A 27,116-nucleotide genomic window follows, 5' to 3' on the forward strand; every position below is an offset into this window, starting at 1 on the left:
GTAGAACTCTCAGTTCTACCATTCTTACTGTTATAGGGAAACCATTCTGACCATAAACATTTTGAGTAAACAGTACTGTCTGTTGTAATATCTGGAGTCATGCCAAGGTGAAAGTCTACAGTTCTGTCCTCCTGGGGATAGGGTCATGGGAGATATACCTGCAAGGCTGGCACTGCATTTCAGCTCTAATGGGAAGGGAATGCAAGCACCCTAGAAGAAGGGGGTCGTGGAAATTTTTGCTAAGAGAAATAATGCCTAAGAATTCACCTCCTGCCTTACCTTGTTCCTTTGGTCATTTCTACATGAAACTCATCCATACAAGCCACACTGCTATCCACTACTCTCAAATGCTCTTCGGTTGGCATAAAATATGAGAATTCAGTTTTAAATTAACTTCATTTACATGCAACATTGCTCAAGAACCTACGCTTGCTCTTTATTCCATAGAATATATCTACCTGAACTAAACAGGCCTGAAGGTAATTACTTGGATATCTGCAGGTTCAGAAGCACAGAGAAGAATACAAGAATGCTGCTTTCCTACCATGCCCCAACGTAATGCACAAACTCTTCCTGTCATCTCCTGCAGATTACCACAGTAATGGTAACCACCACTGTAGTAATATTGTCTCCACTAATCCACAGCAGATGCAATATTGTTGCAACAAACTGCTTACTAGTCCTGTTATCACACATGAATAAGACACACTCTTTTTTTTTTTAAGTGTAAAAAAGGGGAAAAAAAGCCTGTGTCTTTTTCTGCAAGTTCCTCACTGTCACATTAAAAAAAAAATAAAAAAAATCACAAACTAATCATTCTTCAGCTTCCTGTACTTTGGATCTAAACTGACTTCAGTTTATACAAGCAAAAGCAGGCATTCTCTTGGAGAAAACTGGGTGAGTGAAGAAGAATGCAGGGGTTCTATTTCACAGGCAATGCAATCCTTGACTACCAACTCACACATATTACGGGTTTCTGAAACAATTTAAACTTCACTAACATTTGCCATAATGCTGCTGTGAACTTGGTCTGACACAACTGTTTACTGTCATAGCTTAATTACAAATACTGCGGGATTTACAGAGACAGAAACTATCACAATGTAGTAGTGGAGACAAAATTAATTTTTTTAATGGTGCTGTAAATATTTTGCAGTAGAGAGCATACTGCACGGTAACACTGGGTTTTGCAATTCCACCTACACCTGCAGAAAATAAACTTAGAAACTCAAATGTATTATGAAACAGTTAGGCTGACTGGCACTGCATTCATTTCCCTCTTTTCCTTTTTTCATTAGCCAAAAAAAGAAGCAGAAATTATCATTAAGAACTGTCAAGGAGTGAATCAGAAAATTGCAACTTGAAGTTAAAATAAGAAACAGGCTCACTCACAAAGCCTCAAAGGAAGTTAATAATACTTGTTGTACTGAAAGCTTTGTATGGAATCAAGCCATTTGTTTATACAAGTGGATTTGATTCCTATTGGTACTTGTTAGGACCACTTATCGTTCATATATTCATGTCCTGTGTGAAGATGTAGGGGCCGTATGTTCTAGATACTAACACTATCTTATGCCACCAATGTATGTTCCAAAGAAAAATGCCTTAACTTATAGATTTAAATATGAACTTAGAAAGGTAGGTGATTTGTTTGAATTACATTTTCTGGATACATTCACTGTAGCAGCATATCACCCTGTAAATCAGGATGATTTGAATTTCATAAAAAAACAAAGTGAACAGTTGCTTTAAACAACTGGAAGTGAGAAGACCCAGTTGTATCTCTCTTTTAAAAGGATAAAAACCAGATTTTTTTGAATGAGTCAGCTGTTTCAGACTTCACAGGAACACATGATGTTTATCACAGAAGAGAAGCATTAGAGCAAAATGCCCTAAAGAACAGGAATATCAAAGATGGGGAGAGGGGGAAATTATGTAAAAAACCTACAAAGCTTGTGCACAGTAAGTGTTATGGGTATAGAAAAATATACTAAGTTGTATGAAAATATCTATACTCAAATTAGGGCTGACATACAGCTTCAGTACTGTCCTTACAAGTTGCTCTAAAAAATATACATATATATTTATTTTTCACCTAAAAAAATTTATTACTGGTCTCTAGACAGAAGCAATTTAGCTTCTGCAGATTTCAGTCTCCTTGCAAGCTGACTTTGGTGTATACACAGAAACACGTTTATACACCATCCTGTAATCAAAACCACTGCTTAGATTCATTGGGGGCCTGCGTGGTTAGACCACAATCCATGAAGAGAGAAAAGACAGTGACTACAGCAGCTGAGGAGGCCAATTCAGTGTTTCTTCACTGCCAGGAAGGCTTGAAGAGAACCCTGGGTGATATATGAAGCTATCTCATCAGAGCAGAACCCGACAATATAAACCTTAGTAACCCCCTTAAGAAGTGATCTGCACAAATCCCTAGAGATAACAGCCCCTTACTACAGTAGAAGCATGCAAATCACACTCCCAACAACTGCTTCTTCATTTGCTAATGTTTAAGCACCAACTCAAGTTTCTGAACAAATATATCTCTCTACATACAGCTGAAATTTTAAATGCTCAGAGCAATTGCACAACACAGCAGACAAAAATAGGTTGGTATAATAAAGATTAAGATAAATAGAATTCCACAAGTGTTTGGTATCAAAAATCAGGCAAATCCACTGAGCATATCTGTTGCAAAACTGAGCTAAGATAGGCAGTTGTATGGGGATTTCTAACATATCAAAACAAACCAGGGTGACTTAAGGACAGTTTAAGCTTTAACTCTAGACTCCAGCTCTTGTGGCTTTTACTCAGACTAATGTTATTTAAACACCGTTTATGTTGGCATCTTAGTTTGTTTGAAATGCTGTATTTCAAAAGGGGTTGGAAAAATGATCCACCCTTCCAAAGAATACTCTGAACCAGTAGCACTATAACATGGCCACTTATCAGCCAGAATTACACCTACTAGTGACTTCATTACCTCATAGGGCTTACTAGCCTCAAGTGAATCACAGAATAGCCCAGATTGGAAGGGATCTTGAAAGATCATGTGCTCCAAGTCTTTGTGGCAAAGGGAGTCTAGATGAGATTATCTAGCACCCTGTAGTCACACTCACAAGACAGAAGAAGCAGGTCATTAAAATTCTGCCACTACTGAAGTCCATCAAGTCAGGTGCCAACCTTTTATAAAACACACATATTCCTGATGCTCTGACCCTTGCTGGCTTTCACCTTGGTCTCCTAATGCAAAAGGGAATAGTTGTGGGCAGGAACCCAGCGCTACACTATTATGAGAGACTTGCAACTACAACTGAAATGCCTTCTGCATGGGTCCCTCTCATGTTTTATGTTTTACCTGTGGTCCATGGGGAAGCTGTTATCTTGAATGGACTGGGATGGAGGGAGATGGGTAGGGAAAACCCGGTCAGGTTTAGGAGTCTGAGCTGTGTTTGGGGAAGCATGATGCAGTGGTGACACAGGAGTGCTGGATGGCGTTGGTGGGTTGGAGGGCCTCATTCCCACTTGTGGCTTCTGATCATAGGCACTATCAGTAAGACAAGAAGAAAGAAGGATAGGTTATTTTCCTTCGGGAAAAAAAAAAAAAAAAAAGTAGCATCTACATCCAGGAAAAAAACAAACAAACAAACAAAACAAAACAAAACAAAACAAAAAAACCACCAAAAAAACCAAAACAACTGTCACATTTATAAGCTTTTTATTATAGTTATTTCCTTAACCAGCTTGGGGCAGAGGAATTCTCTACTTTACATTGCAAAGAGCACAGAAAAAAACATGTCAGAGGCGAATGGTTCAACACAGCATTTTCTTCTCTGGGGCACAGAAATGAAGTTTTAAAGGATGCAGTCTTAATGGTAACATTTTAACAGCAGATATACAAAATACATAAAAGTAGAAGCACCTGGACTAGAGCACAAAGAGCCAGCAATGCCTGTCAAGATTCTTTTTTTAGGCCTTGCACAAACCACAAAATGAGACAGTAAAATGATACAGCTAGAAGGAAGGGATCTGACCCAGAAAAACAATGGTATGTTGACTTAGCTACCCATACTAGGATGTCAGCCTCTCCAACAGGTTTGGTCTTTTCGCTCCTCTCTCCCAAAAATAAACTGCTGGTCCTACAAATACAGAGATGCTATTTCCAAAGGTGTCCCATATCAGGAAAGGACTTGGGCACACTTTGATCATCCCTCTTTCTAAACAAGAATAATGCAGACCTTGGGTAGATATAAGCACAAACTTGCATATTTTTGTGTCAGGTCCTCTAGCACCCATCAAATCCGCCCATGTATGTATTTGATTTTTAAAATCAAAATCACTCCTCTATGATGGGCAAAGGTGCCAGTTTTTGTTTGTTTTGGTTTTTTTCCCCTTTCAAGCTTAAAAAAGTGAAATGTGCTAACAGTCTTGGAAGTTCATTAATGAGAATAAAAACTCACAAGCTAGACTAAAGATTCTAAAATACACTGGAATGTCAATAAGAAACCATTGACTGCTGACACTAGAGGAAGGAGTGATATGTATCTGGAAACCAAAAGAAAGTCAATCAAGAATGCAGTGGTATCAAACCCCTCCACCACCCACAAATAAATAAAGCTTTTATTATTTTTCCCTATGAAAGAAAACAGTTTACTTGTAAATACGTAACAAAGATGTAGAGCCTAATTAAATGCTACTTTAAATTGTATTCACCCATGAATACACACGTAACATCTGCAAAACTTGTCAATTTATCTAATGTGTTGCTCGGACCTGACATTCTCTTGCCTGTTACACAGATCTCTCTCTCTTTCCTAATATGTGCATTGCATTTTGAAAGTACTTTCATCATAACTAGCAGAAAACAAGACACTGCTTCCTTCTATTTCATGCTTGAACCCTGGGGTTTTTTAACTCTGGCTATCTCCCATGGTGAAGGAATGGAGAACATGCATTTTCATGAAAAACACCGCTTTAAAATGGTTATGTAAGTGTTTGATACAACTGTAAACAATTCTATCAGTGTTCATCAGCTAAATGCATTATCTCATCAGCCTGTTATCTGCTGAAGAGGTAACTTCTATAAGATCTCTATTATAATTTTATTACTCTTTAGTCAGTCCTCATTAAAATCAGCACTTCTCACTGCAAACATGCTCAATTGCTTTACCTGACATTGTACAGGCACTTTTCCCCATAACTGAACTTGAAAGGCTGCTCTTGACTGCAAGCAGAGCCAAGTTCTGAACATGGGCTATGGGGTTCCTTCTTGATTTTCACAGGGAGACCATGAAAAGCCACTGGAAAGAGAAAGAAAATGTAATTAAAACCCACGTACAATATTAACAATTAGCTTTCTCAAGTAAGCTAGACACTGTTAATTAAGCACATGATTAATTAAACCATTGTAATACTAAAAACAATATAGGAAGTACACATTTCAAATATTTCTTCGGGTGTCAACTGAAAAATAGACACTAGAGATCCTTCACGTTGGCTATTAGCACTTTTATTGTTTAATAGAATGATGGCCAGGATCCCATCTCATTAGCAGGAAAATAACAGCCCACTCACATTTGGCTTAACTACTGTAAATGTTGTCAGATGCAAAATACTTCCCAGGAACCAAATGTTTCTAAGGAATATTAGTGAGGTAGCTTTTAGCTATAAATGCAGTAATAGTTCACTTCAAAGAGAGACACACAAATTCTTATAAAATAAATATCTAATATATCAGCCTCAAATGTACGATGGTAATCTTTTTGTCCCACAGAATACATGAAAATTTGCAGTGAAACTTAATAAAATAGATTATTATATCCACCTTTAGTTATAAAGGTGGATAAACACACAATAAATGGTTTCAGTAATTTTTCTCAAAAATATGCAAGATAAAATCCTGGCCTCACCAATTGTAAATGTGATATAGACACAAACTGAGAAAAAAAATGCTCATACTTTTTTAAAAGGTAAAAAGAACAGGAGTGTGACAGAAATGCAGCATTAATTGGAAGCACAAGGCCAAAGGTAAAGATAAGGTTAACCAGCATACTAGTTTAAACCATCCAACTTTCCTTGTTTCATATCCAAACTTAATCAAAATTAAAGCAGAAGAAAATTCAAGGTTCAGCTGACACAGACAAATCTGAAGGAAGTGTCTAGGAGGACAAAGGACTAAAAGACAGGTAAGTAACAGCTTGAAAACACACCCTTCAAGTTTTAAATAAAATGAGGTTGTAAATACATTTTTGAACACGAGAAGCCTGGAGTTTCAAGATCGATTTTATCACTGATTTTTTATGTTATCATCAAAACACCACAATTTGAACATCATGCTCCAGCCTGACACAGACACTTGTGCCACCACGGAAATCCATCTACATGCAGCAGTCCCGGTGGGAGAACCTCAGTATCAAGTCAGGTCATTTTTATGTGCCATCCAGTAGCACTTTGCCCCTTCCCTTGCACCTCAACTTAGGAAAAACAATTTCTTAACATACTATGTATTTTCTGATACTAAGGCACCAGCACACACACACACACACGTTCAGTGGGGAAAGGGAGGAAAATGAAATGCTGTCCAAGAAGTGAGCATCAAAAACAATAAACTCTGATTTATAAGTATCTGTAGGATCTGGATTCCAGATTCTCACCATGCATTTTCCCATGGTTGTATAACATTCAGAGAACTCTTTCACAAACGGGTCCCCTCACACCCTGTTACATGAAAGCTTCAACTATTGCCTTTCAGCTGAGACTGTTATTTTGCCATGTATTTCACAAAACTCACAAGAATTGTTTCCAAAATTGCTATCCAGCTACTATATTTGGAGAATAACAACAGTCAGTTATCTGAAGAGATTACAAAGGAAAAGCAGACCATAAAACAGGTACACAAATACATATGCACAGCACAGTAACTTAAGAAACAGAGATGAAAACTGATGAACATGACAAGAACTCTTACTGAACAAACTGTCTGAACTAAAAAAACATATGGACTTCTTGAATAAAGGTTCTCAAATCTAATAATACAGTAAAATGCAACCCAGTCAGCTTTCCACTGTTAAATCGCAAAGCAGGCTGACATCCAGGAGTTTGTTTCAGGTTTTTTGCTAGTGAACTTTTACTGCTGACTCTCCTTGCCTGTCTTGGTCAGATAATGCACACATTTAATGTGTATGATGGGCCCCACAACTCCAGGACAGTGGCTCCGATGCAAAGGTAAGCAATCTCTGACTAGAATCAGGGAATTCAAACACAACTGCAACACAACTCTTTCTTCAAGCCAGTATCACATATTCACACAAAGGCCACATGCTGCTCTATTTTTTTTTATTTTTTAATTTTAACTTTGCTACTTCCTCAGAGCTAATCTGTTATGAAAAATTACTTCTCTTATTTATTTTTAAATAACGGGAGTACAGAGACTCCCACACCACATCCCTGTGCAGAGAACTTGCTTGGTATTTCATCACAGCACTGAGAGCCTGAACGTCTGCTAACAGGCAGTTTTCCAGCTCACTGGCACAGGCACAAGCGAAAGCAGCACATTCATTTTGTGCAATTTGCTTTACCTTCCCACATGGAGTTGGTGCATGTAAAAGGCTGTTAAGTACTAAATTATTCCTTATCAAATCACCATCATCTGGAGTCATGATCAACACTAATTAAATTACTTTCACTGAACACGGCTCCAGCCTGCTGCCTCCACTGTGAGGTACATTTTATTTTGCTTACTGTACAGCCCTAGCAAGGTACAGGGCACAGTGCTGGAAGGCATCTGTGCTGTAGTTTTAATTAAAGTTTACCTCACAGCTTCACAAGTGTATCAAATCAAGTAGGTTAACGCCTTCATTTCATTTAGGGAAAGTATTACAGTCCAAAGTGATTCTATATTAGATCTTTATCTTAACTATGGCCAGAAAGATAATGTAGCTGTAAAATTTAAAGTCTTCCTCAGGCAGTCCCCTGACACAATCACCAGGCTAAGCTTCATCTGTAACTCCTTAAGTGTACACTTTTAAAGGCAGAACGGAAAACAAACAACTTGACAAAAATACTTACTATATTGGGGGGGGGGGGCACAACAACTTTCCTGAAGGCTACTTGACCTTTCAAACCAAATATTAATTGTGGCTGAAGATGACAGATTTATTCTAACAACAAAACTTCTACCATTCTAAACAGTTATTGTATCATCACTAAAACCCTCTACCTGTCACTCTTCCTTTTTGTGTGACACGCATTTTACAGTGCACTTATTCAAATAGATTTTAAACATACACTGCTTTGCTAAACTGGATTATATATATTACGTTTTCAATCCTTTTTCTTTTGAGGAGAGCAAGTTGCTTATTTGTAAAATCTAATTTTAGTGCAGCATACCAAGCTACCAACACATCCAAATTAACAAAATGACATTTCAAACAACTAGCTCTTCAACACATCTTTCTTCCTGATAGCAAACTCATTTTACTTAACCCCAGAATGGAGTCTGAACCCTATCAAAGCAATGGGCACTCTGCCTTAATAACGATCTTATTAAGAAGTGACCAAGGGCCAAGATTTCATCCCGAGTGATTACTTAGAGATAACTACCTTCGAACTTGAAAGGTAAACAATCTTACAACGTGTATATAGATGGATGGCTTCAACGACTCAACTACTGTAGAAAGTCAGGCTTATCGGTATCAGAATGAACTCAATTTGCAGACCCTGTCTAGAGCTCCTCAGAAGTCAACATGCAGATAAGAGGCAAGCAGGACGACTGCTACCATCTGCAGCAAATTGATGAAGGTATAATACATTACTGTATGCACATTTCCTGTGCATAAATATATCTGTTTCTGCAGAGTAAGAGGGCTTGTACGTTATTTATAATGTGCTCTTCTACAGACCTGTATTTTATACAAAACAATAAACCATGAAGTAAACTAGCACAGAACATGCAAACACAAAGTTAAATCTGCTACCCCCAAATTTTGAAGTGCTGTTCTCCTTCGTTATCTGTCAACAGCCTAATCCCCAAACATTTTCTTCATAATAATACCCAGTTTAAGATCCAAACAGTCTTAGAGGAGAATTATTTGTATACTCCGTAGCCAGAAAAACAGGGAAAGTACCACATCCGTACAGATACAACTGAATCACTTATTTCAAGAATGAACCAGAAATGCACTGCATCAAATACAAAAGCAATTGTTTAAAATATTTTTCAACAGATGGTTATTCAAGACAAAGAAGAAATGAGGAATATTTTATGTGAAATTGCAGATCATTTCTCCTTTGAGTAAAAAGTTATTTTGTAATTTTCAAACTTCCTGCCCACAACACAAAATAGTATTTTATTTTTTGAAAAACCGATTTAAACATTTTTAAGTATTACTGATAATTCAATGAAATTGGCTAACATAGGCAATTGTGACTCCACTGACCAAAAAGACAAAGATGTCTTATTATCAGCACTTGTAGGGGAAAAAAACATTTACTATATGGTATAAAATCAACTGACAGCAGCACCCTTGCTTGTGCTAGTGAACTCCAGTGTCTCTTAAGTAATACTACATTCACATATACTAAGTTCAAGGGCTCTGTGTACCTGCAGAGAAAAGGACGTAATGGGGAATCATAGTAAGTCATGCCCTGAACATTTCTGCTGCATGCTCTGAACAGCTTTTCACATTTATGCTCTCAAATCACCCTCTAAACCTGATTTAATAATAATTTTTTTTTTATGTAATCCTGATAAATGTTTAGGATCAATTTAAGCAAAACTGTTAATATGCAATGTAGACAGATATCTATGACACACTCGAATAGAGGGGATTTGACCTTTGTAACAGCAAGACGAAAGGCAGAAGATGTAAAAAATATTTAATACCATCACAACACCAGGTGCTAGACTGATTGAGGTGACTCAGCTTAGTACTTGGTAAAATTTCAAAGGCAAGAAGAGAAGGCCCCTGTGCTGATAAAGCCAATACTGTAACACTTTAAATCTATCTCCCAATACACACAGAAATGCAGCAGGCACTTCAGATACATCAGTCTCTCCAAGATTCTTTTCCAGTACATTTACCTCTGCCAAGCCCTCCCCTCCCCCCAACACACAAAAATCCATTACTAAAGGGTCTAATCTCAGCTATCAGCACAGAGTGCCTTTTATGGAGCCATTAAACCATTTCTCTTGTTTACAGTGCCTGAAGAAAGATGTGAATTATGTCTGTGACAAAACAGGCGATAACATTTCTAAACTGCTATCAAAACGCAAACTGAAATACACTTAAGGACAAGGACTCTAATTCCTGGTTTTGCTATTTTCCTCGCTCACTATAAGTTAACAGCACTCACCTGATGATTCACACCAATTATTTATGGTGTAAGTACAACAGCTAGGCATTTTAATTAAAAAAAAATAAAATCTACTTTAAATAAACAAACAATTTATTGAACAGTCCATCTAGGAGGGTAAAGTGCTGGTTACTTCTCAGGTGATAGTAATGACCTAGGTACTCTTATCAGTAGGAACGTAAAGAAAATTGAAACACAACACTGTGGGTTCATATGAGGCCTGAAATGCTCTACTTCTACAGTTACTTACCATTTGAACCATACATTCAGTGCTGGTATTTGCAAACCTGATGTATGAGCTGCAAAACTAAATAGTTTACATGCAAGCTTTAGATATATTTTCTGGATGGTTAAAAAATGCATATTTAACTTATGAGACAAAGAGCCACTTGGATTCTGGAGGGTATTTATTTCTAGATCATTATTATTTGAGACCTTTGTACATAGCTACACTCTGAATTTCAATGACCATCTAATAAGTACCTGATTAAGACAAAATTATGTGAAAGCAGGGTGCTCTTTCCATTTAATTCTTCTATACATTACAATGAGAAATTCTACCTGTAATCTTTGGGATGGACAAGAGGAATTACCTGAAGCACCTACTAGACCCAGCTGATCATACCTTCATACTCTGGAGATTACTCCTGCTGCAGCTGAATGTGACATGCAGCCTAGTATACAACAAAAACTGAAATAAAAACATCATGTTGGAGAGGTGACCGATGAAGAGAGGTTAGGAGGATGGAAAGACGGTAAAGGCTGGTAACTGAGTCTTTCCAGCTAAATTGTTCCAAATTATTTTTAATCAAAGCCTATACAGACAGACTACTGAAACAGCTGAAGACAGAAGTCACTTTAAGCATGGATGACTGAGGCAAGATCTGAAATTGTTTTCACCCTAGGCAATCTCTTGCCTAGACAATAGCAAAAAAACTCCTTTTGTTTCTGAGCACTGCAACAGCTGCGAAGATGAGCAAGACTTGATGACTGTGGACTGATTTAAAAGTGGCTGAACAGATTATATCTACACAGACTCCACCAAGTTCCCCAACAATTTGATCTATCAAAGTCACCTCTATCAGATCTTAAGCTGAGCTTCAGTCAACTGGATTTCATTTAGGTCCTGCTCTCTGCCAGATATTGGGAGAAGCTTGTGACAAATTGGGTATCTGACACACAGATGCATATCATCACTGTGGTTTCAGACTATCATGGCAGTTTATATAAAAACTGAACATAGACAAGAGCTTTCACTATCTCAGAAGTGAAAGATGCTAGAAAAGGGGGATGGGGGGCAGGAATCTAACAATCCTGTCAAGTAGTTTTTTTGAAGAAGTGCATGATCCCAGTATTATTCTCCATTTTATGGTTGCATCTAGAAAACTAGAACTTGCTTAAGACACTGAATTCTGACCTTGAGACAACTGGCCTCCATCTAGTCCCACTTGAGTGGTGACCATTCACCTGAAGCAGAGTCTGTGTGTGGGTTTTTGTGTCTGCACACAGTCAAATGGAATTAAGCCTACTGAACATGCACACATGCCACTGCCATGACAAATTATGCATACTCAAAACAAGCATAATACCGTAACAGAGGGCAGTAGGCTGTTTCTTCTTCAGATGCATACATGGGGAGAAAATGGGAAAGCAGCACGCAGAAGAGAGTAAAAGGACATAAATATGTAAAAATGCATTCAACAAGAGGCTAGTTCTTTCCTATGCAGTGACCTGGCTCTCAAGTCCAGGGAAGGAAATTTGAGGATCACAGTGAATGCTCTGCCACCCTTCATCCCAGTACTCCTTCTCAGAAAGTGGAACTTCCATGACTGGGCAGCACTTGGCAAACCCGTTAGATATGATTCCATCAATTCAGTCTTTGCCTTGGCTTCAGATCAGATCCTTCCAGTCCCTACCAGCTCAATAGATAGAAACAGCATGGGACCTCATTTTTTGGAAGCTAGTTCTAAATGATGAGCCCCAGAACCAGCTTTCAAAGCCAACTGGCAAGAATAGAATACACAGGCAAGATGGATCTATTTGAGAACCTTGTTTAACAAAAAGAAAATACCAGCTTTGAAGTAATCTGTCACCTTTACTGGAAAATATGCAACTACAAATGCACTTCAATAACAGTTAAAACTCACTCTTCAAAATGAAACAAATTGTTTATTTTCTCTTCCAGCCTAAAGCATACAATACTGTGCATGTCAATGAACAGTCTACTTGTACACTGTATTGCACAAAAGCTACATAATAGTATAGTTTTTTTAATCCTCAGGGGGTGAGAAGGGGTGAAGAACAAAAGGCAGCCCAAAATGTGGGATTTTATCCTCAAAGTCTACATGGATTGTTCTCAGATGACATGAAGACAAGAAAAAAAATATTGATTCTCAATTTGATTTAGGGAAAAGTAGCAAGCAGGTGAGGATGAATTGCACTGAAAGCTGGAATTTATCCTGTTTAGTATTATAGAGCTTCAAGATGGAAAATAACAGCACATTTTCCTGCTATTGCTATAGTGAAATTCTGGACCTTAAAATCTACAGTAATGCATCTGTATTAACAAGCATTATTTATTAAAATAACTTTCTCTTGTTTTACAGTTAGAGGCTTTTTCTTCTCCTTTCCTGTTTTGTTCATTTTGCTTTTGTTTGTTTGTGGTTTTTGGGATTTTCAAAGCAAAAAGCATTACAGATTAGTGACTGAAACACAAAAAACAAGGATTAAGTTAAATGAATCACCTGTTAATCTCTAGATTATGTTAATTCTCTGTATCCACTATAATTTTTCCTTATCTTTATTATGATCTGGCATTAACATAAAGCTTTTGAGAATAACAGGCGAGGCCAAAAAAAATGTTGAAATAGAGAACAGAGGTTCACTGTACCTACAGCACGTCAAAGTTGCATCATCATCCATAAAGCAGGTTTATATGAGGGCATTTGTATATGGGGAAAAGTGACCAAGAAAATCATCATTATAATGCAGACATATGCCACTTCCCTATAGCACAGCTTGTCTCCTAAGCATGACTCTCCTGCTCCTGTTCAGCAAATAAATTCTTCTAGATGTTTTTTCACAAATGGAAATAAATGTAATTCTTTAACTGAAATGTGTTTTTCTAAACCTTGTGTGTTAGGACTGATAATTTTTCCCAGTTTAGCTATCTCTGGGCAGATAACCCCAGATCCCCCTTCTACAACTGATGCAGCCTTCCTGAGGTGTGGAGAGGTTCCCAGCCAGTGTGGAAGAAGGAGCACAATATTACAGGTTGCACCTGTACGTACAGCTTAATAATTGGTTCAATGCTATAAATTCCCATTTTTAGTGCAAGATGTTCCTCATTTGCTTGTCTGTGCAGTGACAATTTCTAAAATACTCATTAGAGTTACTGAGGGTACACCTGGTGCTGAAGGCACCACCAAGATAATTCACAGAGCTGTAGCCACTTGGCTTCTAATTTAAAAGGACTGCACCAGTTGAAAAATGAAGTGTGTACGTATGTTCAGTATAGCAAAAATTAAAGTCTACCCAAAAGGTTAAGCCACATGGCTAGAGAAGGGAGGGAGAGAAGAGATGAGAGCTTTCATTAAATAACAATAAAAGTTAACCTCCCTCCTATTCTGAAAGACCAGGCAATTGCAAACTTTTCAGAAGGCTGATAGTAAACACCTTGTTAGGATACTATAAGTCGTTTGGTCTAGATTGATAGTATATTTGGGCAGCTGCTAACAGGCTCAACTGCCACACCAGTTTAGAAGCGTGTCTCTACTCTTCTACCCCCAAGCGAAGGAATGGTTTTACACGATTTTGGCTAGCTGATCCCTCTTCTCCTGCATCCCCGGAAGATTTCAGCTTCTAGTTAAGAATTGTCTAGAATGTATTTTCATGAAGTGGGAGCTGCATTTACTGACAGTTTCTTAGCCTCTGAAGGCAGCAATCTCACAAAAATGCTGTGATGGGCACTGCTTTATTCTGATTGATGTCCCATGTCCCCTTCATGCAGTGCTCTCTCCTGTCTTTCCAGCCAGTTACCTGTCCAGCTGTACGAGACCCGCAATTGCAGGCAGCCCAGGGGAACACACTGCTAGAGGGGTTCTGCCTCCCAGCGGTACCTCCAGGGCAAAAGTTAACCTGCTGACAAATACCACAGACACGGGATAACTCTGAGCAGAATACAAGGAAATTTGCAGAACACTACTGGGAGGGAAGAAGGGAGGATTAAACTAGGAGAAACAAACTGGCTTGCTTTGATGCCTGAGGAGAGTAGGTGAGGCAGGAGGAAGAGCTCTCCCTCTCTCCCTGCCCCCAAAATAAACAAAGGCTTAGGGTTCTCTGAAGGAGGAAGCAGTAACCAAATATAAAGTAAACCAGCTGGGTTCAGTAGCAATTGATCTAAAACTCATGAATAGCATACGAGTTGGGGTGGAATCTAAACACTTTTTAGTTCCTCTATACTGGATCTGCACTCTCCAGGATCCCACAGAGAAACAGGGTTGCTACTCATCTGAATTAGCTTTCCATGTTAAAATCCTGGGACATTAGTAGCATTTGTTCCTACAGTTACCTATAGTGTATATGGTTCCAAAGGCTCCCAGGCATGATGCAAGGAGAGGCAATCCCCTTTAGAGATCCTGCTAAAGAGTAAAGTCCTAATGTAAAACCAAACCTTAGAGAAAACTTAAGATTGTATTCCTACCTGGCAACTATCAATAAAGTTAAATGCAAAAATATGACCTGGCCACTAAATCAGGGTCTGTGTGCTTTTCTGAGGACAGGATTTCCACCTGTGGCAATTTCCAAAACGTAATTGTAAGAGGTAATGGCTAAGTACTATGCAACTTCCACTACCAAAATATCCAAGTGAGATAATATCTCAATGTTTTACACACATGCACACTTTCCACTTCAGGCAAACCTGCAGTTTCAGGTTTCAGGTCTGGATTTTAAAGGGGTATGTAGAAACAGAATTATGAAGAAAACTTTTGAAATTATAACAAGGATTTTTGCCAGAACTAACAATAAGCTTCAAAATAAACCATTTCATACTTTTTTCTACTTATTGTTTTAAAGGTATAATCAACCTGATATTTCTGAAAGCATGCCCACAGCAGAAAATGAACAAGAATTGATGCTACCTCAGCACTGGTGAGGCCACACCTGGAGTACTGCATCCATTTTTGGGCACTTCAAGAGATACTGAGGTGCTACAGTACAGAGGAGGGCAACGAAGCTGGCGAAGAGCCTAGGGAATAAATCTTATGAAGAACATTTGATGGAACTGGGAATGTTTAGTTTGAGAAAGAAGAGGCTGAGGGGAGACCTCATCAGTCTCTACAACTACCTGAAAGGTCATTGCAGAGAGGTTGGTACTGGTCTCTTTTCACGGGTCATTAGCCACAGAACAAGAGGGAATGTCTTCAAGCTGCAACAGGGTAGGTTTAGACTGGACATCAGGAAAAAAAAAAAATCACAGAAAGTGGTTAAATACTGGAATAGGCTGCCCAGGGAAGTGGTTGAGTGACCATCCCTGGATGTGTTTAAGGGTTGTCTGGGTGTGGCGTTGGTAGATATGGTTTAGGGGAGAACTTTGTAGAGTAGGGATGATGGTTGGACTCAGTGATCCTGAGGGTCTTTTCCAACTTGAATAGTTCTATGATTCTACCTCACCTTCCCCTCATGGAAAAGTTTCAAGTTATATCAATCTAGATTTTTATTAGGGTTTTTTTTTTCCTAGTTCCTCTCTGATGTGTTCATGAAAAGAGCTAATAGCCAGCTGTGGATGAGAAGGCTGCTGATCTTGTACTTGCAGCTGGACAAAACATGAAAGAAACTGGATTTAATCTCTGGTTCTGACATTTTGTTTTCATAATCTAAATAAGTGGTGTCAGAAGGTTGCTTCTAGTTTGAAGTAGTTCAGTCTTAGGAGCCTACCTTCAGATATTCTTAACAAGTGTGTCAGTTTGCTTCCCTATAAGAACAGGAATATTCTCATAATAAGAGCATCATGATAAAAGATTATCCTAGAGGATAATTGTGCCTGTCAGTTAGCTACTCAAGAAAAAGCAAAAGCAAGGGAAGCCAATAAATAATTAAATGGACTACACAATGAGCTCTGTAGCATGAATTAAACAACTAACTTAAAAGATTATTTACAATTTGTATTTATTTTAGCAACTCTCAATTATAGTCACTAAAAGGAAAAAATTGTACTTTGAGAAGATTATTTTTAAATTTATTTTGCCTTTAGCAGTAAATATATATATACATTCATAAAACAACAATAGACTAACACAGGGTAGCTAAGAGAATTCTTGTTCACTTTGTTGGAAGAACGAGATTGTCATGAGTCCAAACACGTGTGTCCTTCATGCTTCAATGTTGAAGTTTCACAAATGCTCACCAGTAACGCAATTCTAACATATCTAGTTTATAGTTCATTAAGGCAAAGCTGAAATCTAAATCTTTAATTCACTACCAAAAAACACTGCAAAAACCGCAGTCTCCACTGGAAAAGGTGCAGGGCATTGAAATAAGTCAATAAAATTCAGCTCCCAAGTTTTATCGCTGATTCAACAGGGAAACAAAGAAGCCATTGTCAAAAGTGGTTATGTCTGGGAACATAAAGTCAGGACTTAAATAAGTAGCATAATATTCAAAGACTCTTAGCAAAGTGCACATTCTGGAGCCCATGGAATTTTGACCACCTGCAACCAGGCTCTGGTTCACAGCGCAGATATTTAAGGCTTCTGGAGCCGCTACTTAAAACATTCTTACTGTATACAGGACTCCCAACTGAACATACATTACCAATACTCCCACTGTACTCTTTTTCTTTTTTTTTTTAAGCCAAGTGTTCCTGAAGTTTCATGATGATTTGACTCGAATACAATCAGTAAGACTGATATTTGCATGGTGTCTGTATTTCTTATATGCATGTATGCATACACACACACACACACACGTATAAATAAAATGTCTATATACACACCCTTAGTATAACACTGTACCTACACACTTGAATAAAACCAGCTCCCAAATTCTAATCCCAAATGCTTAAAACTTTGTGTCTTCACTGAATACTGGCTCTTTTTAAAGTCTTTTTTGTCTCCATTTATGTTAGTGCTTTGGACATGTAAAATTTTATTTATGCAAGGTTTAATAACGAAACATTGCACTCAGTCTCAGCAAAAGACAAGAGTATTAAAAAAATTGAACTGTTTATCTTTTTTAGGTATACAGTAGAAGCAGAAAGGAAACAACATTTGAGCAAAGAGGATCAAATTAGCAAGACTGGGAATTGTTTTTGCACATGTAATTTTTCAAATGTCCTTGATGATGACTCAAAATATATACATTTAAAGACAAAACCCTGGCCACTCAGTAACCTCCTTATTCAGTGACTGCAGGACTTGGCAGTAAATGTCACTGCTAAAAAATACTTCACTACATTAACTTACTGGCAACCACATTTGCTGAATAAGTTCATAAACAGCCACGGGAAAAGAGACAACCAGAAATAAAGTTGCTAACTATTCACCCTTTTCTAACATGCATAATCCTCAGCTTAGATACGTAAAAACACAGATATCCTTTACCAAGACAGTTTACATCACTATTCACCTCATCAAGGTCAAACTATAATCCAGGAGCAGGTAAGAGTACACATTAATATTGAAGACAAGGAGAACATGAACATGTAGAATAAGAGATGGGAAAAAATCCTTCTCGGGGAAAAGACTGGAACACATGCCTTGAAAAAGTAATCAGTTTTCCATTTACCAGTTTAGACCAGGTTTAGATCATTCCTAGAAAAAACAATTACAACTTCTAAAAATTAAAACAATTAAGAAATATCATAATTTATTCATATTTTGCAGCTTATAAGTTTCTCCACTGTAATTATTTCCCAGTAGCTAAATGCACAGGACGAAAAAAAAGGAGAGAGAACCTGAATCAAGTGCTATTTTCCTGTATGCTCACAGGGCTAGCAGTAGCAGTCCTACATGACATAAATGTGTCACAGACTCTCCAATGCTTAACTGATGTTTTGAGGACTGTCACACTCTCCTCCCCTTTTTTTCCTGCTGTACCCTTTGAAAACTTCACGGCAGTCTGTGGAAGAGCCTGACTTCTGTCTTCAGTTGCTGAGGCAGCAAGCAGAAGTAGAAAGACAAAAAAAATCATAGACTGTAAATACATTTTACCTAAAGAAACCTAAGAAATAAATAGAAGTGGAGTCAGCTTACAGACTGCCTCCTTATTGTACACTATCCGAGAGCTTATGGATTTTCAAAACATTTATTTAGGCTGCTCTTGGAATACAAAACATATTTTGCAAAATCACTGCATGGAAAGCAGTTTAAGAAGAATGACAGTTATGTATCAAAATAGAATCATGAAGACCCTTCAATCTGCCTTGTCTGGTTTCATTGTGAAAATGCAGTTGTGCATTGTGAAAATGCATACTTTGTTTAATACAACTGGAACTGAACAGATGCTCTGATACGTATACATACTCCTGAACTGTCTGTTCTAAAACAGAAAGAACTGTAGTGTTGAGAAAATACTGCCGTGACTGTAAGTTATAATGCGAGTTTTGCCTGTATTTCCACAGATGGAATCTTCACAGAATCCTTGTGGGGAATGGAGGAGGGAAGGCTTCCTCAGAGAGGAAATACAAGTTTTTTTCAAAACTGAAAATTCAACATTTTGAATAAAATACGTTTAATGTTTTTGTTTTTATGTAAACAGACCTTAGGAAGTGATCTGACAGCCTTAAGAAATTACCATTTGAAAGAAAAAAGGTCTACATGCTTCATCTTTGATCTATGAGACAGATTTATCACAGGACAGGATGACTGAAGTTTATTCATTAGCTGATAACCTCCACATGCAACCCAAGCCTTTAATCTGCAATAAAACAGCAAACGAGGATGGGGCTCTGAGGAAAGGAAACTAAGCCAGCTTGGCCAAGCAGGGACATGCCAATGGAAGGCCGGGGGTGAACAAGGAGCCAAACCCCTCGCAAGAAGTGCCCTGTCCAGCTGCTTGAGCTCCTCCACGCCCCAGAAGGCTGGAGACCGTCAGGTTCACAGCAGCGTCGTGCAGCTAAACCACATTCCCATAATGTGGCTGCTGTCTCTGCTGGGATGCCCCGAGGTAACTTTTCATTAGCAATAAAATTCAAATCACAGCATGCAGGACACTCTGAAAGGAGTACCTTTTACTTCAAAAGTTTTTAAAATCAAAAGCTCGATGAGCTCTTGTCATTTGTTTCGCAGTGCTACTGCTACCACCAGTATTTACACAACCTGTGCGCCACTACCACAATCCAGAAGAACCTAAAGCTCTTACAACTTGAAAGCTGGAAATTTACTATAAAAACACAAGCAGAAAAGCAAAAAAAATAGAAATTGTTTATTAAAAGCAAAGCCTCAAATTCTCTGCTATTATGATGACAAGTTAAAGGCATTGGAAATTACAGTTTGCCACTTGGTAAAACTTTCTCAATAATTCAATCTTGCAATTATGGAAAAGGACACGACTCTGGCAAATCTAAATATTTCCAGAAATCCTCTAGAGGAAGAATGAGGGGAGAAAAAAATCCGTATTTGCACCGGCTAATGCCTGGCGATGAACCACAAAATAAGCCCACAAAGTTCGCTAAAGACACCAATTCCGAAGTTCTTTTGAATGAAAAGTAAAAAAAAAAAAGGAAGTTAACAGCTGGTAACCGTTTTAGTCCTGCTTTAAACATTTAAACAAAGGAAACAAGTGCTTAGGGACACAATGAAAGAAGTGAAGCTATCTAAGGCAACTATGATGGGAGATAAGGTGGTCAGCATCGACTCTTCAGTCTGACCTCTCCAGCTCTTACAACAGCAATTGCATTGGATTCTCTTTGTAAAATGCTTTTGAGATCTCTAGATAAGTGATCGTTAAGAAAGCTGTCTATTTCACAGCAGTGATACATGCATTTCTGTATCTACTTCAAACTGAGAAACAAAGATGTTAAGCAACATGCCCGAGGTCATGCAAAACTAAGGGCAGGAAAAAACCACACACAGCACCTCACAGCCCTTTTGAAAGAATCTGTCACAGTCGGGCATGCACCAAAATAAATAAGTAAATGTCCCTGTATTTGTCAACGTCTGACCTATGAAAGAAAGTATCTTCAAGACAAGTGGCAAGAAACAAAACATAGCTGCAACAGAAAGCCCTACCAGGGATTATGCTAAACGCCAAGAACACCTAGCATCACCTTGTAGGCCATTTGTCGAACTACCAGTTGTAGTACCAGCTTGCAGAGCTATACTTGATGAAAAGATTATTCCAGCCACACAGATGCTAAAAAAAAAGACAGCAACAAACAAACCAACCAAACAAAAAAAGCCCACAACAAAAAAGAAACCCCAAAAAAAACCCTACGAACCAAACAAAAAAAAAACAAACAACAAAAAAACACAGGGGGGGAAAAAAACACAAAACACGCACACACGAAACACCCAACAACACTCTGAAAACACACTGGTGTCCGCAGTTTGTTGCCACACACAGAAACCCTAAGCACTACCTACTGCAATTTCTAGAACATTGTGCACTACCAAGACATAACTACCAGCTGCCTATGTAGTGAATCATCACATTAAAAAATGTCGGGTTTTTCAGCCCACTAATTATTTTTTTCTTCTAGAAGCTGAAAAATTAAACTATCCTGTATCATAAAAAACAAACCCAGTAAACAGGTCTCCCTTTGACTTCAGTAGGTCCATCGGAACTTAAATTATTCTGGTGTTTTCTATCTTCTTTTAATCACGTGGGGTTTTCTTTCCCCAAAATATGTAAAAAAAAAATGAAACTCAACCTCTACCAATTGCCCACAGGCTCTTGCCGATACTAACACAAACAGGAAATGCTCTTCTAGTTCTGAAATTCGCTTTTGAAATTTAAGTCAGAGAAAGGAAAAACAAACAGCATTTTTCACCTGATAGTGGAAGGGGAAAAACTAAACAAAAAAACCCCAAATACATCATGATTTTGTGATGCAGCAAACATGCAAATAAATATTAAAGCTTTTCCTCATTTAAACTGCATTTGGAATATCCTAAGCCATTAGTTAAAATGACAGAAGAATACAGCTACCTGAAGCCTATGTAAAGAATCTCTCTTTAACAGGCTTTTAAAGATTGCAAGCCAGCGCATCTAAAAAGCACATCCCTGAATAATTTAAGCCTCCTAGCATCTACACTGAAAGAACTCCTTTGCTAAACCTGGAGTAAAAAAAAAAGGTAAGAGAAATAATAAAGGTCATAAAAGATCAGCTACAAAATCACTACCAAAAAAGTATTTTTCCGATTTTAAAAGTTTAATCAGACATGAAGGAGCACAGATTTTACAACCAGCCCTTCCCATTTACTGTCAACAGCTGTGGTCTAACATTAACATTTACCTCTTGGCAGTGTTAAGACTGTGATGTTCAAGGAAAGAATACAGTTAAACAAAGTTAAAGAGAAGGAAGGAAACCCATCAAGAAAGTAAAGCATAGCACAGTTCTTCATTAGCAGAAATTCAGTAACAAATGCAAAGCAAAAAACTAGAGTTTATAAGGAAATTTAAGTGAGTAACCTACATTTTAGGGAAAAAGAAGAAAAAACAAACTCTAGAAGAATAGACCACTGCAAATACATATTGTTAGAACAAAACACGATTATGCTATTGAGACACCAGTCAATCTAGTCTGGTGCAGGATAATCCCCATTTATAACCAATTGTACCGAGGTCGAGTTACAAATCAGCATACTGTTGACAATACCAAGTTTTTTCTGCCAACTACATCCTTTTAAACATCAGCAAATCCTACCTACTTCCTCTTGTGTCTGTCATAGAAACCATCCAAACAACGGACGCAAGCAATCTTCACCTCAACAGCTATTGACTTCGAGCAAACTGAATGCTTTTTTCATTTTTACTCCTGGACTGGAAAGTCCTTGCTGCACTACAGTATCTGAAAGCTTCGCCACTGATTACAACCAGTTCAGGATCTGGCTCCTCCTCAGTATATGAAAATGGACTTGAAACAATAGGAAACCTTATCTGAGGAAGTTAACACAGGTCACCCTTCTCTACACGTGTATACTGACTTTATAAAGACAGAAAAACAGCTTAACTAAGTCTTAAGAATTTGGAAAAAATGTCTCACACAGAGTGCTGATCTTTACCAAAAAAAGGCATTTACCTTTTTGGAGAAACATATTTTCAGTTTTTGCTTTGCATAGCTTTTCATGTAATTGCTAAAGTAAGAGTCATTAGGAAGCCACTTGAATCTACAGCAAACAGGTCAGCTGATTTGTAGAGGCAGATTCAGAACGGGCCAAAAGCAACCTGCTGAATTTCCAAGTAAACGCCTGTAGAAATGATTCCTCCCTCTCTGTGGAATTTTCATTTCTTTTGAGAGTGGAAATGAAAGAGCAAGAAAATTACACTATTTAATGTGCAATTGTGATATTTTTCCAGAGTAACTGCAAGCCAAAAAAATATTTTTATACACATTTTTCTCCCTTAGAACTCACACAGTTCAGTTGTTGCAGAAAACAGAAGGTTACAAGAAACTAAACTGGTAGTTGTTTTTCAAATTTCATCTGAACAGGCTAGTTGTTATCTAGTCTTCATTCCGCTCACTCTGAGAGAACTACAAAAAGGTTCTTTGTGAAAAGTATTCAAAGTTTAAAAAATATTTAATAAAAGGTAATACAAGATGGACAAGATGGGGCTTTGGATGTTGTGACAAAAAAATAAAGGTTTGGAAGTGCAGATATTTCTAAGATTAGTATAGCAAGGAGGCGCCCTTTTCCAGAAGACATAATGGAGTAACAAAATTAATTCTACTTTAAACAAATAAAGTGAAGTTTAAAGCATTAAGGGGAAACTTGACAAGCTGGATCCTTAGCTAGTAGAAATATGCATAATTCCAGGAACATCAATAATATCACATGAAGTTACGATAGCTGTTGATCTCACTCATAATATCTAAAGCCCACACCTAACTATAAATATATATATATTATGTTTGCTTCTTGAAAATTGATTGAAGTTTAATAGGAACTCATAATTGAAATATTCATGGCTTCAAGCAAGCTCTGAAGTAAAATCCCTAAGTAGATAAAGTGGACTGTATATCTAATCTAAACTAAATGTTTCCCTTAGTTACTAATACCAGTGCAGTTTCACTAGTTAAAATAATTACTGCAGAACAGAAACGCAAAACCCACGGCACTTTAAGGAGCATTTAATCCTGCTCAGCACTAGGACAAAGCACACGTTCTTGGCAGTATCAGCTCCACCACTACCCTCCACAACTTTGCTTCAAGAGTTGACTAAGGTGGTGATTTCTAGCCAAGAAAGTTTTAACCACAGCTTTCCAGACCTGCTGCTGTTACTGAAGTTTCTTAAAGTGTAAGAATGTTACAAGTTTATTTGATTTTACAAGTTTCCATTTAAGACAACAAATCTACTTTGATTTAAAGCAATGAAATGTCACTAATTTTTGTACCTGGACTGCAGACTGTTTCAATGGAGCACTTCAATTTCCTTTACATATTCTGCAAATCACACACATACACCCTGCCTAGAGACACCTGCATAAATGAAATTTGTGCAGCAAATTTAAATGAGGTGGCTGACCACAGTTTGGCTTCCCCTAAACTGGAAAGCATCTGTGACCTCTTCCACTCACCAGTTTACACTTCTGTCCTTCATCATTTTTGGCTAAATTAAGTGTATTAAATACTTAAATAATGAAGGCTTGCCCATCCTCTCCCATGTTTTGGGGGGAGTGTGGGGGGGGTTGGGGGGGGGAAGGCAAGTGCTCCTGCCAACCTGCTGCCAGTAACAGGGTGAACACTGTACAGATTTCTAGATTATATATAGTAAGTCATTATAATAGAGTTTGAAGGCAGGTTTGAATCCTAGAGAAAACAGTCACAATTGTACTACTTCTGCAGCAGTAATTTCCCCATGGTTTTGGTTATGTTGATCTCCATTTCTATTTTGCAGAGCCCACAGCTACACACATTATATCCAAGCGTGTGTCTGAAACTCCATAACCTTTGCCAGAGTAACTCTCCAGGAAGCTCTCCTGACCTTTACTTAAGATAAAGAAACCAACTGAAATGAAGAAATAAATGTTCCTTTGATAATAGTGTGTAAGCTGTGGCTCAGGGACTTTGAAATACAACAGCATTAATAAAAGCCATATTAGGAGAATTTCTTTATCACCAAAAGCAGTGAGCAGCTTCAATGGAGCTTTTCATTCACAGTTCACAAATTATTTTCCAAGAATCATTGACTTGTTGTGTAACGATAATTATGGGTTAATAGAAGCCCTAACTGAACTTTGTACTCTTCACACAAAGGATATATGCATACATGACTCTATTTGGACACAGCTCCATATGTAGGATAACGTATCTGATTTTCAACTTATAGAATAGTTTTGACTTTCATATTATAATTTAATAATTTTTTTTTTTTTAAGTCTTTGAAGCCAGAGTTGGAGAGAAAAAATGTTACAAAGAGCAACTTTAAAGGGCTTACAAATGACCCTGATAGTTAGTTGGTATATGGTAAAGTAACTTTAAGATAAAAACAAACAAAAAATGTTTCTGTGCCGGTATACTATCAGAGTCCAGGGGATTACTTTTTTTTTTTCCCAAAAAAAAAATGTTGGTACTAATACTCTTAATAAATTATTCTTAAAACAGTTTCTAAATTACTGAAAAGATCCTTTATGAGATTTGTAAGGAAACTCATAGGTCTGAATTTGCATGTTGGGTGAAAGACAATTTCAATGAAATTATTTCTAATCTTACTAATTTTAATCCTAACGTTTCAGTACATGAATGCTGTATTTAACAGCTGTCTGTTTAGTGAACTGCAGCAATTCACTTTGATAGAGTAAACTACTTAAGTCATTTAGCAAAACAAAAGAGCTAACATGTGCCCCACTATAATCTGCAGACCCGACGTAGAAGACACCTCTGACGACAGAGAGCGAAGCCTTGCCACGAGGAAGGAAAGATGCATAAAGAAGCTTCAAGAAGTCTGTGACTTCACCAGATGTTTCTCATTTTTTTACCACACCCTTGCAACCTTCCAAAACCACATAACAGCAGGTAGAGAGAAGGAGAGCCAGCATTTAACAGAATAGCACTTCAGCCCATAAAGGCAAGATTTGAGGGGTACAGGCTAAAAAACAGAAAGCTGGGGCACATGTGAAGTAAAGTAGCAAACAATGCAAAGCATCCAGCTTAAAGTAATTCCTGCTTCCTCCCATTCATTGAAAGGAAAATTTTGTTTGAGCAACAAAATGCCACATGCTAAGACAACTTAAAAGTGCTTCAGTTGTGGTTGTGGTTGATTACATGGAAAATTTTATTTATTTACACACAAAATGTACCGAGCAGCACAATTTCTGATCACCAGAGCTGCCCTTCTATGTACCTCAGTATCTGATTCAAACTGGCTCACTCTCCTCACCTGACTCTACCAACAGAAATTCCCTCCACCTCCACAACATGACTTTTACCTTGCTTCCCTGCGGCTAGGGGGTGGGAATTACAGGACAGCCCCCTGCTAAAGGTTATACCCTTCAGCCCAAACCACTTTGTTTGGCTGCACATCAAAACACCACTTACTTTATCTACTCATTGCGCTGATGTCACCGACCGGCAAAAGCAGCTGTCATATGACCACAGATGACACAATAAGTAACAAATATGAAGACCCAAATATAAATATACAAATATATATTTTTGAGAAAGTGATGATTCATACTATACTTACAACTTTCAGCCTGATAGTCTGGCACAAACTGCTCGTCATTGTCAGGTACCTGAGCTGAAGAAAGGAAAACAAACAAAACAAACAAACAAACAAAAAACAAGGAAAGAATTAAAAGAAGCCATTAAAGCATAAATAAAGACTCTTGTGCTTAATTTGAAGCACAGCCAAGATTAAATCAATGTTGGGTATGAAAATCAGGCAAGCGCATCATTTCAATATCAGATAAACCCTGGGGTGAAGCTGTGCGGAGCAGTGCGAGCCCAAAGCAGCCCTGGAACAGAGCGATGGGGATGGGAGGATGTGAAGGCTGACGCTGGCACTGGCCCTGCCTTACTCCATGCATGAGCATCTGGACCTACCATGCCACTGGCAAAACCCATCAGTGCTCATTTTCAAAATATCTGCACAGAAATTCTGCATAAAACCAAATCCTATTGTTTAACACTTATGCATCTTTAACCCCAAAATACCACACCTTCATCTTACTTAAAAGCGATTCCAATTTTTCATGGCTGTCAGCCAAGACAGTAGGGGTTTTTTGTTACTGTTTTAAATACTCAAAAAAAAAGAACTATTTTACCAGACCACGGAATTCCTGGTTCAATAAGAACTTTTCAAACATTGGGGGGAAAAAGAAAAAAAAGGTGTACTTAAAGCAAGAATTGTTATTAAGGTCTGTTCAGCTTGTGCGAGATCATCTTCACTTTTAGGAAACTTGCACCACAAACCTGAGCTATAAAATACAATAATTTCACAGTCTGTTGATACATAATTTTGCATCTGTTGTACCACAATTCCTTTTCATTGTATATCTAAGACATTAGCCATCTCGCATAGTGTGTTGTAAACTCATTTAAATCATTTAATCTGAAATAGCACTGAATGTGTATTTTAGGTGAATACATTCTAGTAAC

General features: G+C 37.8%; 1 protein-coding gene across 6 annotated transcripts in view; it reads right to left on the minus strand.

Annotated features, from left to right (window-relative positions):
• The window catches only part of ETV1 (ets variant 1), a 64,816-nt gene that overhangs the window by 26,030 nt on the left and 11,670 nt on the right, over window positions 1–27,116 (minus strand). For 3 of the 6 annotated variants that reach the window (XM_009994933.1, XM_009994931.1, XM_009994934.1), the window contains 3 exons: window positions 26,203–26,256; window positions 5,174–5,303; window positions 3,362–3,550 (listed from right to left, as the gene is read on the minus strand). In XM_009994933.1, coding sequence (XP_009993235.1) covers window positions 3,362–3,550; window positions 5,174–5,303; window positions 26,203–26,256 — 373 coding nt within the window. The remainder of the gene's footprint in view (window positions 1–3,361; window positions 3,551–5,173; window positions 5,304–26,202; window positions 26,257–27,116) is intronic. The other 3 variants (XM_009994932.1, XM_009994935.1, XM_009994936.1) reach the window with 2 other exon arrangements.

The sequence above is a fragment of the Chaetura pelagica genome, unplaced genomic scaffold (genome assembly GCF_000747805.2).
Source record: "Chaetura pelagica isolate M959 unplaced genomic scaffold, ChaPel_1.0 scaffold12, whole genome shotgun sequence".
NCBI lineage: Eukaryota > Metazoa > Chordata > Aves > Apodiformes > Apodidae > Chaetura > Chaetura pelagica.